At 55.1% G+C, this 13,728-nt stretch overlaps 2 protein-coding genes and 2 non-coding genes across 4 annotated transcripts; 2 read left to right on the forward strand and 2 right to left on the reverse strand.

The window, feature by feature from the left end:
• The first annotated feature begins 768 nt into the window (after positions 1-768).
• Positions 769-6,483, forward strand: GAMT (guanidinoacetate N-methyltransferase). The gene is made up of 6 exons (XM_090027520.1): positions 769-1,191; positions 3,424-3,569; positions 4,169-4,232; positions 4,526-4,593; positions 5,005-5,115; positions 5,523-6,483. Exons 1-6 carry the CDS (start codon positions 1,008-1,010, stop codon positions 5,661-5,663), a joined length of 714 nt encoding a protein of 237 aa, XP_089883646.1. The 5' UTR covers positions 769-1,007; the 3' UTR covers positions 5,664-6,483.
• A 1,346-nt stretch (positions 6,484-7,829) lies between these two features.
• On the reverse strand, positions 7,830-12,649 carry NDUFS7 (NADH:ubiquinone oxidoreductase core subunit S7). The gene is made up of 8 exons (XM_090027521.1): positions 12,455-12,649; positions 12,139-12,175; positions 11,648-11,716; positions 11,186-11,303; positions 10,398-10,577; positions 10,269-10,315; positions 9,613-9,701; positions 7,830-8,039 (listed from the first exon to the last, which is right to left on the reverse strand). Exons 1-8 carry the CDS (start codon positions 12,468-12,470, stop codon positions 7,942-7,944), a joined length of 654 nt encoding a protein of 217 aa, XP_089883647.1. The 5' UTR covers positions 12,471-12,649; the 3' UTR covers positions 7,830-7,941.
• An 85-nt stretch (positions 12,650-12,734) lies between these two features.
• Positions 12,735-12,808, reverse strand: TRNAN-GUU (transfer RNA asparagine (anticodon GUU)). The gene has a single exon. It is a non-coding gene; the product is annotated as a tRNA-Asn (tRNA).
• Positions 12,809-13,558: 750 nt separating this feature from the next.
• TRNAF-GAA (transfer RNA phenylalanine (anticodon GAA)) lies at positions 13,559-13,631 on the forward strand. The gene has a single exon. It is a non-coding gene; the product is annotated as a tRNA-Phe (tRNA).
• Positions 13,632-13,728: the final 97 nt, after the last annotated feature.

Here is a 13,728-nt window from a genome sequence, read left to right on the forward strand (position 1 = left end):
AGAGACATCTAGTGGCTGTAGCCACATCCCAAAAGGATCCAGGCAGCGCTGGTTTGCGTAAGTGCTGGGCACCTGAGACCGACTGCTTTCAGAGCAGAAAAAAAATCCACAGGGATGGAGGGATGCCCAGAGGTACCCTAGCATGGGATAGGCACGGGCAGATCTTGTGCAGTCAGCAGTCACTGGGTTAGAGTAACAGGAACTTCTGCCGCATGGGTTCAAGGTCAGACCATCAAGCCCATGTGTGAGCCAGTGGTACGGCCCCTCCACCTCCTAGGCGTGACCAACAGAAGTGCACGGGACTCTTCCTGACCACGTCCACCATGTCTGACACGTGCCCTGCATGGAGAAACGGGCAGGATAAAGGCAGATGACCCAGGACCCGGCTCCCGAGGCATCGATTCCCGCTAGCCGTTGCCCGGCATCCAACGTTCATTCACCCAGGCTTTTCCAAACCTGCCAAGTCTCCGCATTCAACAGAGGCCCCAGTCACTGCTTGAAGAATGAAGAAAGGTTTCAAAGCCGTGTTCACTCTCTGCGTCCTTTCCATGGTCCTGCTGCTGGGAAGAGTCCTAGGCTGTACCCAGCCTGTGCTGGCTCTGCATGCATTGCAGACAGGAAGACAGGCCAATTGTGCATCTAGCCTCGCAGGCCTCTTCTCTTCTGACGGCAGAGCAGATGGGAGTGCTTTGTTTAAGGTTTACACGGCTCTTGTGACCTGCTCCTGCTCTGCCAGCGGTCTGCAGTAATGCATTTCTCCCAGGCAGCAGTAGATGTCCCCCCTCGTCGCAGCGCTCTGCCTTCCTCTTCCCCCTGTTTGCAGAGTGCCTGTTCAGGTTCAGCAGCTGAGATAAGAGATCTCTTTTACCCAGAAGGAGGCCCTGTTGCTATTTGCACACTCAGCTTTTTCAGCTTTGCCTATATAAAGCCAGTCAAGAGCAGAGGAGATTCCTTCCTCTCCCTGCTTCTCCCACCGGACAGTCCTCCCTGGTGAGAATTGCAATAGCATGAGCTCCTCGGAGGCTGCCAGTCCCATCTTCCACCAGGGAGAGAACTGCAAGCCATCATGGAGGGAGGCCGAGGCTGGCTACAATCAGAAGGACACACACTTGAAGATCCTGGGCAAGCCAGTGATGGAGCGGTGGGAGACCCCCTACATGCATTCGCTGGCTACCGTTGCAGCATCCAAAGGTAATTAAGTAATGAGAACCCAGTTCGTTGCAAGGTGTGGGGGGGTGGTCAGCAGCAAGAAGTTTGGGGGGCAGGAGGAGAGTTGTCAAAAGCTGAATGGAAAGCTTTTTTCCCCTGTATTCTCAGCACCAGCTATAAAAAGGGGCCCGTCTCGATGGGCCTCCTTCTTATGGCTGGTGAGATAAGCTGGGCTAGGCCGCCCAGGTTCCTAGTTCCTGTGCACTCCCGAATAACAGCCGGCTAACAAAGGCTGACGGCTGTGGAGTAAGTTGGCCTGGGAATTAATGTCATGCTGTGTTCTCAGCCATGCAGCCGATAAAGCGTAGCCTGCATGCATGGAGGAGCACGCGCTGGACTTTCTACAAAGCCTGGCGAGCAGCCTCCCTCCCCAGTCACTGGGGTGAGAGGGCAGAGGAGAGGGAAGGGTCCATCTTCACCTGCAGGAGCTGGACTTGGCCCATCCAGAAATGAAGTGCTGGGAACAAGCAGCACTGAACAAGCAGCTGAGCTCCTAACAGGGGGCCCAAGGGAGTTATTTTTGAACCTTCCTGGGGAGCTTTTGCCCCTGCAGCTCTGCTCTGCTGTCGGCATAAATAGAATGAGCTACAAGCCTTTTTTCTGGCTTTTTATTAGATTGATTCTCTGTGAGGGAGTCTGAAGGCAGAACAGCATTTTAAGTACAACTGGGCAGCGATTCAAGACATCTCACTAAGACATTAAACACAGCCCAACTGTCCAGAGACAGGCTTAAGAGCTTGGTTTTGGAGGCTCGTGTTCTCTCAGCCCCTCTCCAGTATTTGATTTCTGCCCCACTTTGAAGGTAGCATTAAAAAATCATGACATCAGGCCAGCAGGCACTTTCCAAGCTGAAGTTAGGAGAGCGGCCCCCGTGGTTTCTCTCCATGCTCAGACTCCCCATCGCACAACGCACAGCTGAGCTGCAGAAGGCAGGCGGAGCCATTCGCCCTGCTGGAGCCGAGGTTAAGAATAGCTCTGCTGAGGGAGCGAGTGTGCGAAACACTTGTGCTCTTGTGTCACACAAGATACGGTTCCAAACAGCTGCAGGCCAAGCTGTGGGGGATGGGAGGCCTTCGCTGGGCACCCGGGGAACGGCTAAATGCCTGCAAACCTTAGCTGCCCTCCCAGAGCTTCGGACTTTGCCTCTTGGTGGCAAAACAAACGCCTAATCCAAGTCCTGACAAAGGTCACTGGAAACCTTCGGCAAGCTTTGGTTCGGGCCCAAAGTTTTTGGGGTCAAGTCAGACAGAGGTTGCACACTGCATTTCTCCAGGCAGCTCCTTGTTACCGGAGAAACCACCCCAGGGGTTCACAGCAGAGAGGCGGTGGAGGCTGGGTTTGCATAAAGAAGGGTCCGAGGCTGCCTGGAGCTGTTTCAGGTTACTTGGGATGTTTTTAGTGGTTTGAAATCCAGTTTTTTAAGTTAGCTGAAGGGAAAACAGAAAGGTTTCTCAGGTTAGGAAGGACCTAACCCCTTCCCACTCCACTACTAACTGACCTGCCTCCGGGGACTTGGGAAAAACCGTTCCCGGTGAACAGCTTCTTCCGTCGCTGTCCAGTGCAGGGTCCCTTGTGAGGCCCCAGGGCTGGCTATAGTCCGACGCAGACTACTGGGTCAGCTGCCTTTGGAACAGACCCGTTGATTTTTCTTATCCGTTGTCTGCTCCTGTTGGTGTAAACCCTCAGCTGGCAGCTCCTGCTTCCCCAAATGCTGCAGTGTTATTCAGCGCGTGTGACCACCCCCAACAGTGAGCACACACATGCCCAGACATGAAGCAGCTGGTCTGTCCCATGGATTTCAGTCGGATTTTCACCTGCTTGGAGATAAGCAGCTGGGAAGGGCTACAGAAGAGAAAGGGAAGGTAATAAGAAGCAAAACTGAAAGTGACTGGGAAGTTCCCTTCTCCCAGGACAACAGAGAAGCAGCTTTAATGACCAGCCCAGAAAGGTGGGGGACAGGGGGAGCTAGAAGCAGCTGTGGGGTGCAGATTTCCTCCCGCACGAGGAAGCCCAGAGATGATGGATCCTAGTTGCTAGCAGCCTGGCCCTGATCCGAGCCAGCAGCCAGGCAGCGAAAGGCTCCGACTCCCCAGGCTCTCTCTGAGCACAAATGACCAAGGAAAGGACAGTCCCGTCCATTACCAGGACCGCCGGCCCCTTGGGAACCAGGCAGTATGGGCAGCTGAGCAGTGACCTGCCTTCGTCTTTCCGCAGGGGGCCGTGTGCTGGAAGTGGGCTTCGGCATGGCCATTGCTGCCAGCAAAGTGGAAGAGTTCAACATTGAGGAGCACTGGATCGTTGAATGCAATGACGGCGTCTTCAAGAGGCTGGAGGAGTGGGCCAAGAAACAGCCCCACAAGGTAGAAGCGGCTCTGGCTGTGGCGGGTAGGGGCAGTTAGAAATGCAGAGTCCTGCCCAGCTCCGCTGCAGCAGCTGCGGCCCCATCGCACCCTCTGCTTGTGTTCCTGCCCTCACATGGCCGCCAGCGCTGGTACCAAGGATACTGCCCTCCCAGCACCCAAAGCAGCAGCCCTGTATTGAAGATGAGGCACCAAGGGGCACAGGGGCAGCAAAGAGGACACAAGACAGGCGAGGCACGAGTTGCACCCAAGGTCCAGGGCCACCAGCTCAGCTCTGCTCAGCCCCTTCCTGCTCCACTGATTCCCCCAAGTGGGAGGAGGAATCCACTCTGGGCACACAGAGACAGCTCAGCAGTGACCTCAGTGCCACCCTCCTGCTAGGGAAACATTACCCCAGGGGCAGGGAGAGGGCAGACACCTCCCACATGCTCCCTGGAGCCGAGCTGCTTATTAGCATGCCCCCATTAAATCATCCCTGCATCTTTCACTCCGTCAAGGGAAGGGAAAGGGAGTAGATCCATTCCTGCTTTGGCCAGTCACCAAGCAGCCCGTGCCTTTCTGCCCCATGTCCTGACTTCCCCTCGTCTGGTCTCCTGCAGGTCGTCCCCTTGAGGGGCCTATGGGAAGATGTGGTCCCCACGCTGCAGGATGGACTTTTTGATGGTAAGGAGAAGAGGCAGAACAAACCCCGAGGGGCCATGGGATTGTGAGAGTGGAGGCTGCAGGCTCAGAGGACCCTGTCAAGCACCCTCCATCCCCGAGACCCTCAGAGCCAGGCCCTTAGGGACAGAAACCATCACAGGAGTCAGCACAGCCTGGCTCTGGAAAACCCAGCTCTCCCGGATCCCCTGAACCTCCCTGCCTGCACTGGTCAAGGCCTCACCCCAGCGAACAGGCCCAGATGGTGGCGGTGCATTTTGCACAGTTGATGAGTCCTCCCCCTTCCTCCCACACAGGCATCCTGTACGACACCTACCCCTTGTCCACAGAGACCTGGCACACTCATCAATTCCACTTCATCAAGGTAAAGAGCTGCGGCCTCGCGGCCTCAACGAGCAGACTTGACTGCCTTCTCTGCGGCCCCCTCTCCTCCTTGGCTGGCAGGGGGAAGCAAGGACACTCACCAGTTGGCAGGATTGAGATTTGAGCAACACAACGGGAGACTCAGCCTCTCTGATCAGGGCAAAGCTGCCAGGGGCACGGCGTGGCTTCCAGGCAGCATTTTCTATCAGGCTTCACATCACAGCCATGAACTTCACTGTGGGAGAGGGACAAATAAATGTTAGCAAGGGGGAAATCGATGCTTCCAGGCAAAATCCAAAGTGGGTAAGGAGCTGCGGGTGGGAGGGGAAGAGCCCAGTGCAGACAGTGTCTGGGGAAAGCTGGCAGTGGCTGGGGGGGCATCCCTGACCCCGCTCCCCTCCCTGTCCTGCAGAGCCATGCTTTCCGCTTGCTGAAGCCTGGTGGCGTCCTCACCTACTGCAACCTGACATCATGGGGGGAGCTGCTCAAGACCAAGTACACAGACATCGAGAAGATGTTTGCGGTGAGGGGGAACAGCTCAGGGACGCGGCTTGGGGCGGGGGGCAATCCCCATGTATGCTGTGGTCCCATTATTTGCTGGAGGGAACAGGGCTTGCAGCGCTCAGCCCTACCCCGTGCCCCCGGCATTAGCAGCATGGTGCACAGGCACAGAACTGAACCGCAGTGCCTCCCAGGCCTGATCCTATCCACAGCTGCTAAGAGCCACTGGGTCTTTCCAGCAGGACCTTCCAGACACCAGCATGGGAGGACAGGATCCATCATACCGATACAGAGAGGTGCTGGGAGGGAAGCGACATGGCCGAGGTCAAGCTGTGGCCAGACTGCGTTCCCCTGAGTCTCAGCAGGGAGGGACTGGGCCTTCATGTGGGTTCAGATGCTGAGCCCATCCTTCCTTTCTCCCCGCCACAGGAGACTCAGGTCGGGCACCTGGTCGAGGCTGGGTTCAAGAGGGAGAACATCAGCACAGCAGTGATGGACCTGACCCCACCCCAGGACTGCAGGTACTATGCCTTCCCCAAGATGATCACACCCACCATTGTCAAGCAGTGAATCCTGCCGGGAAGAGAGAACCAACATCCAGGACTGATCATTTACACTGCAGGGAGAAGGGGAATGCTCCTCATCTTGGGTACTCACAAGGGAAGATCAATGATGGGGGTAGGAAGGGCTGGGGAAAGCCTGCTTGGAACTGGCGCCTGCAACCAGGGGTTTCACTGGGCCATGTCTCACAAAGCGGCCCAGTGAAGCGGGTACCAGAGCAGGATCCAGGACCCTGCTCCGCTCGGTACCTCAATTCCCCTCCTGGTTCACTTTAGAGATCCCTGGATGAAGAGGACTGGGACAGAAGTGGGGAGGGCCTTCAGCTGGCCCCCGGGCAAGCCCCTTCTGAGATCTGGGCTCAGAATCACAGGCAGGGACCAGCATCTGTTAAAGCCTGGCAGTAGATACTGTAAAAACAGATTTCAGTAGAATTCAGCGAGCAGGTGATTCAGATAAAGGGGCTGGAGAAGGGAGGGGAACAAATCCAGAAGCTGCTGAGGCCAGGATCCTTTAAAAAAGACACTTAGCTTTCCCCAAGCCAGCCAACTCCCCCCCCCTCCCCGCATCTTAATGTCAAGAGCCTTCACATTTGCATTTTGTAATTAAAATGTGACGGGGTCGATTCCCAGAGCAGGGTCCCACGTGGGTCTCTGCGAATCTTTTTTTTTTTTGCCTAATGCCCTGTTTTTAATCAAATTTTGGTAACAGATTCTTTTGACCTTCCTGGAAGTTTATTACTGCATGAATAATTACCCGGCTCTGTATAGAAAGGGTGGGCAATCTGCCGATCATGCAAACACTGGAGACATTAAATTGACTTGGAAATCTACAGCAGAGACTTTGGAGTCATTTATGTTGATCCTCCCAGTGCATGCACAACTCAGCACCGCTTCTGGTCCCAATCATGGCTGGCTCACTGGAGCTTAGCACTCATCTCATCACATTTTTCCAGTCTTTCATGATCCATGAAGCAGCACACACTCCTTCCCCCATCTGAGGGCAGCGCCCTTTCTGTAACACGGTGGGTCAAGGTTTTACATGGAGCAGGTGCCTACAGCAAATGTATTGTCACAGCCCTGGGCCTGGGTGCTGGGCAAAACATAAAGGGGATTCCTGCTCCAGAGAACTCCACTTTCAAGAGACATCTGTGGGTTCACACGGTCAGCAGGACATTATTGGTGGTGCCAGAGGCTGCGGCATAAAAATAGTGACCTGATTTATAAGGAATGACATGGCATAAAGCAGGCATAAGACTTAGCTGTGCTGTACGTACTGACATGGAACAAGGAAACAAGTGACTGTGGTGCTACAGTCTCCAGCGGACTGTACTGGGCACCTCGTTTCCAGGATATCAAAGCAGGAGGGAGTTCAGAGAAAAAAGTAAAATGTTCTAGTTAGCAGGAAATATTAGACCAAGCTAAGGTAAGACTGAGAATGAAAGCTGGGGAGAGGGGGCATGATCCCCTCAGATATAAGTATCACAGACTAAAGAGGTTCGTGGGAGGAAACCAGGAGTGCTAGAATGTACTGAAGAATGTAAAAGCACCCCATTGATTCAAGTCTGCCCACAGCCGTGCTTCCTACAGGCCCAGAGCTGGGCAGGCTGCTAAGAGATGGGATTTTTGGCAGTCTGGGTTAGAACAAGCATGAAACTTGCTACAGAAGCATCTTGCCTGAGGAGAAGCTGCCAAGGCAGGTCAGTCCTGATCGCACTAGAGGAAAAGGACATCTATGCAAGGGCAATATAAAGCTTTTATCATTAAGCAACAGAGGTTTGAAGGGCACACAAAGCTCTGACAGCTCGATGCTTGCCTGTGTAGCTGCAGCAGCTTTCCAGGCCAGGCAGGCTGCCATGCTCAGGTCTGTCCAAACACTGCCAGGGCTCCCATTCTTGCACTCAAACCGCACTGCAGCCTCAGAGTATGATCCTGAGAACCTACAGTCCCCACCAAAAGCAGCGGGCACTTGCAGCCTTCCTGTCTTCTGCTGAGTACGTTTGTTTCATAAGAGCAGATAAATCATTTCATGAATCAACCTCCCCTCTCAACACCAGCCATTTAACCCAGACAACGGCCAGATCTCAGCCTCACTGGACTTAATACTTCCCAGCCATTTCAGTCACGGCCAGGACCCTTATTTAAGTAACCGAATGACAGCATTAAAGACAAGAGTCAATTAAAGAGGCAACACTTTTATAATAAAGCTTGTGCAGAATATAGCTGTGATGTGCGTAACACAGGTGCTTTGTCAGAATAGCATGAGTAGCTGGGTCATAAATAAAAGGAGGCTATTTCCTGTACCAGAGCTGAACCCTTTTCTCCCGCTTGATTTTCTTCTGAAGCTGCAGGATTCCATACAGCAAGGCTTCTGCAGTGGGTGGGCAACCTGGTGGGAAAAGAGGAAGGGGAGAGAGAGTGGGCACTGTATTACGCGAGGCTGACAAACAGGTAGGAAAAGACTGTGGTTCTAAGCTAGAAAGGACCTTTATATCAGTTAGTCTGATCCGCACGACCCAGGCCAGAGCATTTCAATCCTGCTACCACCTGACTTCAGCATCTCTTCCAGATAAGCAGCCAAGCTCAGAGATTCTGCTGCTTTACTTGGTAGCTTAAGCCCACTGCAACAATCATTCTCGCTGAAAAATAGGACACACAGTCTTCCCTGCACTGCTTTAAACAGATGAGTGAGAGAGAAAGAGGTTAGGTTTCTTTTTAGTTAAACTGAGGTGCTTTGAGAAGACATTTTGATTGCTCAGCAGAAGAAAAAAGTCTCTTGGACTAGTGACAAGATGAGCTCCACCTGTGTGTGTGTGGGGGGGGGGGGGGGCAACGACATCTCAATGAAGTCACAAGTCATCAGTGACTTGGACGAGGGGTTAAAAAGCACCTGTTCAAATTTGCTGATGACACTAAGATGTGAGGGGATGTGAGCACGCTAGAAGGAATAGGCTACAATTGGACCCAGACAGGTTACAGGGGTGGGAGGATGAGAACAGGATGGGATTCAGCACTGACAAGTACAAGGTGCTGCACCTGGGGAGGAAGAGCCAGCATCATACCTACAGGCTGGGGAACTCCCTTCTTGGCAGTGCAGAGGCAGAAAAGGATCTTGGAGTCATCACTGATGCCAAGATAAACATGGGCTGACAGTGTGGGGATGCAGTCAGGAAGGCCAACCACACCTTGTCACGCATCCACAGATGCATCTCGAGCAGGTCCAAGGTGATACTCCCCCTCTATGCGGCACTGGTCAGGCCACAGCTGGAGTACTGTGTCACACATCAAGAGGGATGCGGACTACATGGAAAGAGTCCAGAGGAGGCTACTCGCATGATCAGGGGGCAGCAGGGCAGGCTGTACAAGGAGAGGCTATGGGACCTGAACCTATTCAGCCTCCACAAGAGAAGGCTGAGGGGGATCTAGTGGCCTGTTACAAACTAGTCAGAGGGGACCAGCAGGCACTGGGGAAGTCCCTGTTCCCCTGAGCACAACCAGGAGTGACCAGAAATAACAGTCACAAGCTGGCAGAGGGGAGATTTAGGCTAGATATCAGGAGGCGCTACTTCACTGTCAGGGCAGCTAGGATCTGGAACCAACTTCCAAGAGAAGTGGTGCTGGCTCCTACCCTGGGGGTCTTTAAGACGAGGCTAGATGAACACCTTGCTAGGGTTGTTTGACCCCAGTACTCTTTGCTGCCATGGAAAGAGGGGGTTGGACTTGATGATCTGCTCAGGTACCTTCTGCCCCTACTAACTATGAAACAAGGGCCTCACATTTCAGTTCTTTACACAGAACACAAGAACACAGTCTCTAAACTTAAACAATGCAGCTTCAATTGCAATGAAAGGGCCTGAACTAGCTCCAGACAGCACAGGGGTTAGAAACACATTAACAGCTCCAGCCCACCTCTTTTGGAGCCATGACCCACACTAACAGCAGAGCTGAGAACAGATGGTTACCTGGAACGTAGATGTCCACTGGGATGATGCGGTCACAACCCCTCACGACAGAATAGGAGTAATGGTAGTAACCGCCGCCGTTGGCACAGCTGAAGGGGACAATTGTTTCAGTATTCAGGTGCAGAATGCCAGGCCGGCGTCAAACCGGCAGCCAGGCAAAACTACCCATGCGGCCAAGATGAACAGAGCCAAGCAGCTGGTAAAACCAAATGGCCTGGAGCAATAAGCATGTCACAGATGGCTTAGCTCTGCGATCAACCTTGCCACCACGGATCTGAATGCACAGGCAAGTAAGCGCACACACACACAGCCCCGATTTCAACTACATCTAGTTTCTTTGCCAAAGTGAGTAACCAAGCAGCTCTGCTGCTCAAGCCAGGACACTCAGAAGCAGGTGGAGATAGCTTGCAGTTTCATTGTTTGTCACACTGACCAGGCACTTTCAGAGCACAGGCTCCCCCTTCCCTTCCAGAAAGAATCTCTGCTGTCTGCAATTATAGACTCCCCTCCTTCCCCAGGGAAGGAACATTTGAGCCCCATTTTCATTCACCCTGAGGACAGAGCGCAGTGCAAAACCCTGGAACCACCAATGGGCTCTTTAAGACAGGCAGCTTTTCTCCTAGCGAAGCCTGAGGAAAGGGAGCTCCAGCACTAACCTTCCCATGGAGATCACATAGCGTGGCTCGGGCATCTGGTCGTACACCTGGAGGAGAAAGATTTCAGAGTGACTGCCCTTCACTTCTGGTACCTAGAGCTGTGCCTGACAGTGGCAACAAAGCCCCCACCTTCCTTAGAGCAGGAGCCATTTTGTTTGTCAGGGTGCCAGCCACAATCATGACATCAGCTTGCCGAGGGCTGGCCCGAAACACCACCCCAAAGCGGTCCATGTCGTAACGGGGAGCAGCTACATGCATCATCTCCACTGCACAGCAGGCCAGGCCAAAGGTCATTGGCCACAAGGAGCTCTGGGACAGAAGAGAATGAAGCGAGTCAGCAATGCTCACAGTGGGGGAAGGGTCCGCGGCATCAAACCTATGGGAGCAACAGTGCAACCACTTAGGGAGTACTGTAAGGGGAGATAAAAGGCTGACATGGTGCGTTCTGCCTGCAGTGCTACACCTGAATGAGCAAGAGGCAATGCCTCTGGCTTGAGAAGCTTCTGGTCTTCATACAAGGTAGATGCATGTGCACACAAAGCAGGTGCTGGGCATGGACTTCCTCACATTCTACCTTCAAGGAGTGCTATGGAGATGCAGCCGCTTCTGGGGTGGAAGGGCAGCCACTGGCGCATAATAAACTACGCAAGGACGTCAGGTGATGGAGACAGAAGTCTTTGCTCAAGTCAAAGAATTACTCCTCTCCTGACTAGGCAGGGCTTCAAATGAGGTGTCATCTTAACAGCACTACATGCAGTGAAACAGGCTGAATTTCCTGGATGCTCTCAATAAGATGGAATAGCCAGGCCAGCCTGTAGCTAGAAAGCCTGCCCTTTCCAGCTCATCAGCTCACTGCTGCCATTCCTTCGAGGCAGTCATCACTAGCTCCAGAGCCCAGGGTGCTCCCAACGACTCACCCTTCGTCCCCAGTTGATCAGGTCATCGAGCTTGGCGACAACATACTCTCCCCTGGTGGTTGGGACCCAGGGCTTTTTCTGAACGACAGCTGAGCTCTTGGGCTGGACCTGGGTGGGGCTGGTGACAAACAGCAGTCATGGCATCGTCAGTGTGCAACACAGTCAGCAACAGGATCACTGGTGGAGGAGTCTCAGCCCTGGGGACATGCAAACCCCAGCAGGGATGACCCAAATCTGTAAGGAAAGCCCCGCTGCTCAGGCAGGGGATCTTTGTTTGCTGGCACATCTCATAGATTTCCAGTGACTGGGCATTTCACACTGCTATTAGAGGGAAGCAGGAGAAACAGGGCTGCCCTCATCAGCGGACACAGAGCTGCAGTGAAGACAACAGCCCTCTCCCGTCTCATCTGGGATCTCCCACCTGAGGGACAGCCAACGCTTGGCTTGACGCACTGGCGTTACCTGTCAGTGTGATCAGTCGCCGGCATCTGATGGAGTGACTGCGCGCGGGCAGCTGTCACGGCACCGGGCCTGTTGAAATGAGCACGGCCGAGAGTCACAGCGTGGCAGCAACACCTCGGTGCTTACGCTGGCCTGGCCAGTCCGGGATCTCAGTGCTTCGCTGGGGCATAACCCCCTCGCCGTCCAGATGAGCGCACAGGAGGAACAGACCGGCTGCTTGCAGCAGAATCAGTAGCGGAAACAAGACTCCCCACCCCCTAATTCTGCAACCCTACCACAAAACCAACCCCACAAACTGTCGCTGTCTCCCTCACGTCTGCTGCTAAATCTGTGCCAACACGTCCAGCACAGAGGCTGTGCTGGAGGGGGAATGCATTTTTCCTCAAACACTTGCATTTGACACATGCACGAAGGGGCCCGCAGACACTCGGCCGCACTAACCCACCGTGCCCATCTCCTCCCCTCTCTGGGGCAGCTCAGCAGCCACTTACCGCAGAAGAAATATCCCAGCCCGGGCCACGCGGGGAGCTGCGAATGAAAACCAGGGGACAACTTAGCTGCAACATAACCGGGATCCCAGCGCCGGCAACCCCAGGCAATAAGGGAGCCCCAAGGATGGCTCAGACCCCGAGGCCCCTTCCTCAGGCGACAAGGGAGGGATGGCTCAGGCTCTGCTACGGGCCCTGAGGCCCTTTCCCCAGGCCACAAGGGAGTCCCCCCGGGCTGGAGGCAGGCCTGAGGGCTCCCGTGGAGGCGAGGCGGGCAGGGCCTCCTCCCCGGCCGCAGCGAGCCCGCCTCTACGCTCACCCGCCAGCGCCGCCATGTTGCTCGCAGCCCTTCAGGCCACCTCTGGCCGCGGTGCACCCACTTAACCCGTCCGGGCGCGCGCGGTGCACCGCTGGGGCCGTCTCCGCGGCGGGGAACGCGGCGGCGGCGCGGGAGTTCCGGGGCCGGAGGGGCCCCCCCTCCTCCTGCACGCGGAGGGGCGGCCAGTTGGGCGCCCCGTGGCGTCTTTGCCGGGGGTGGGGGGAGCAGCACCTCCCAGGGAGACAGGAGGGGAAAAGAAAAAGAAACACCTCCCTCTCGCCGTCCCTGGGTGGGCTCGAACCACCAACCTTTCGGTTAACAGCCGAACGCGCTAACCGGTTGCGCCACAGAGACCGGCGGGGGGCCCCCGCGGAGCCTGCGGCCGCTGCCGGATCCGGCCGGGCGGAGGGGACACCAGATGCCCGGGACAAGAGCGAGACTGGCGGGGGGCAGGACTGTAGGGACCCCCCGAACTAGGGGGAAGCAGGACTGTAGGGACCCCCAGACAAGGGGGAAGCAGGACTATAGGGACCTCCTGGAAGAGGGGAAAGCAGGACTATAGGGACCCCCTCCTATTGCTTTGAGCATTGAGAAGAGCCCATCGCGCCTGCGCTGCTGCAGGATCTCAGCAGCCCCCGGGGCAGAGGCGGAGGCGGAGGCGTTGGCATGTCCTCTCTCCTGTTTAACCGCTGCCCAGGCACCTGTTTGCTAGGTAGCCAAAACGTTGCACGCCTCTTACAGTCATAGGAAATGAGTGTGAGGGAAAGGACCAGCATCTACTCCAGGTCACAGCCAGTCCAACCCTCTGCTCCAAGCAGATCCGGCCCCAGTTACATCACCCCAGCCAGGGCTTTGTCAAAACCTCCAAGGATGGAGACTCCCCCACCTCTGCAGGTGACCTGTTGGGATGGTAGTCCCTACTGCAAGTCTCCTTCCAAGTAGGGAAGGCCGCTACCCTCCCTGTGCAGCTCTCCACGCGAATGGGCAGCGCTGGCTCCGAGTCTGCCCTCCCCTCCCCTCCCCTCCCCTCCCCTTCTATGAATCACCCTGGCGAAAGTCAAGTGCACAGGAAGGGGGGCAGGGGGGGGGGTGCTCTCCCAAGCCGCCGAAATAGCTCAGTTGGGAGAGCGTTAGACTGAAGATCTAAAGGTCCCTGGTTCGATCCCGGGTTTCGGCAGAAGCTTTTCTAGAGGTTTGCTTTTTGGGCAAATTCCAGTGAGGTCCCTGGCACCTTACTTGCTTGTGAATTTAGGCGTTTTCGTGCACTCCTTAGC

Source organism: Crocodylus siamensis, chromosome 14 (assembly GCF_052110815.1).
Source record: "Crocodylus siamensis isolate JL-2025a chromosome 14, ASM5211081v1, whole genome shotgun sequence".
Classification (NCBI taxonomy): domain Eukaryota; kingdom Metazoa; phylum Chordata; order Crocodylia; family Crocodylidae; genus Crocodylus; species Crocodylus siamensis.

What these genes read in the sequence shown, in the direction of transcription:
- GAMT (XM_090027520.1), top strand. Translation starts at nt 1,008, where the DNA reads ATGAGCTCCTCGGAGGCTGCCAGTCCCATCTTCCACCAGGGAGAGAAC. An exon ending in CCAAGAAACAGCCCCACAAG is followed by an intron (nt 3,570 to 4,168) that starts GTAGAAGCGGCT and finishes GGTCTCCTGCAG; the next exon opens with GTCGTCCCCTTGAGGGGCCT. An exon ending in ATCAATTCCACTTCATCAAG is followed by an intron (nt 4,594 to 5,004) that starts GTAAAGAGCTGC and finishes CCTGTCCTGCAG; the next exon opens with AGCCATGCTTTCCGCTTGCT.
- NDUFS7 (XM_090027521.1), bottom strand. An exon ending in TGATCAACTGGGGACGAAGG is followed by an intron (nt 10,578 to 11,185) that starts GTGAGTCGTTGG and finishes CTTCTGTCCCAG; the next exon opens with AGCTCCTTGTGGCCAATGAC. An exon ending in AGTGGACATCTACGTTCCAG is followed by an intron (nt 8,040 to 9,612) that starts GTAACCATCTGT and finishes TTTTCCCACCAG; the next exon opens with GTTGCCCACCCACTGCAGAA.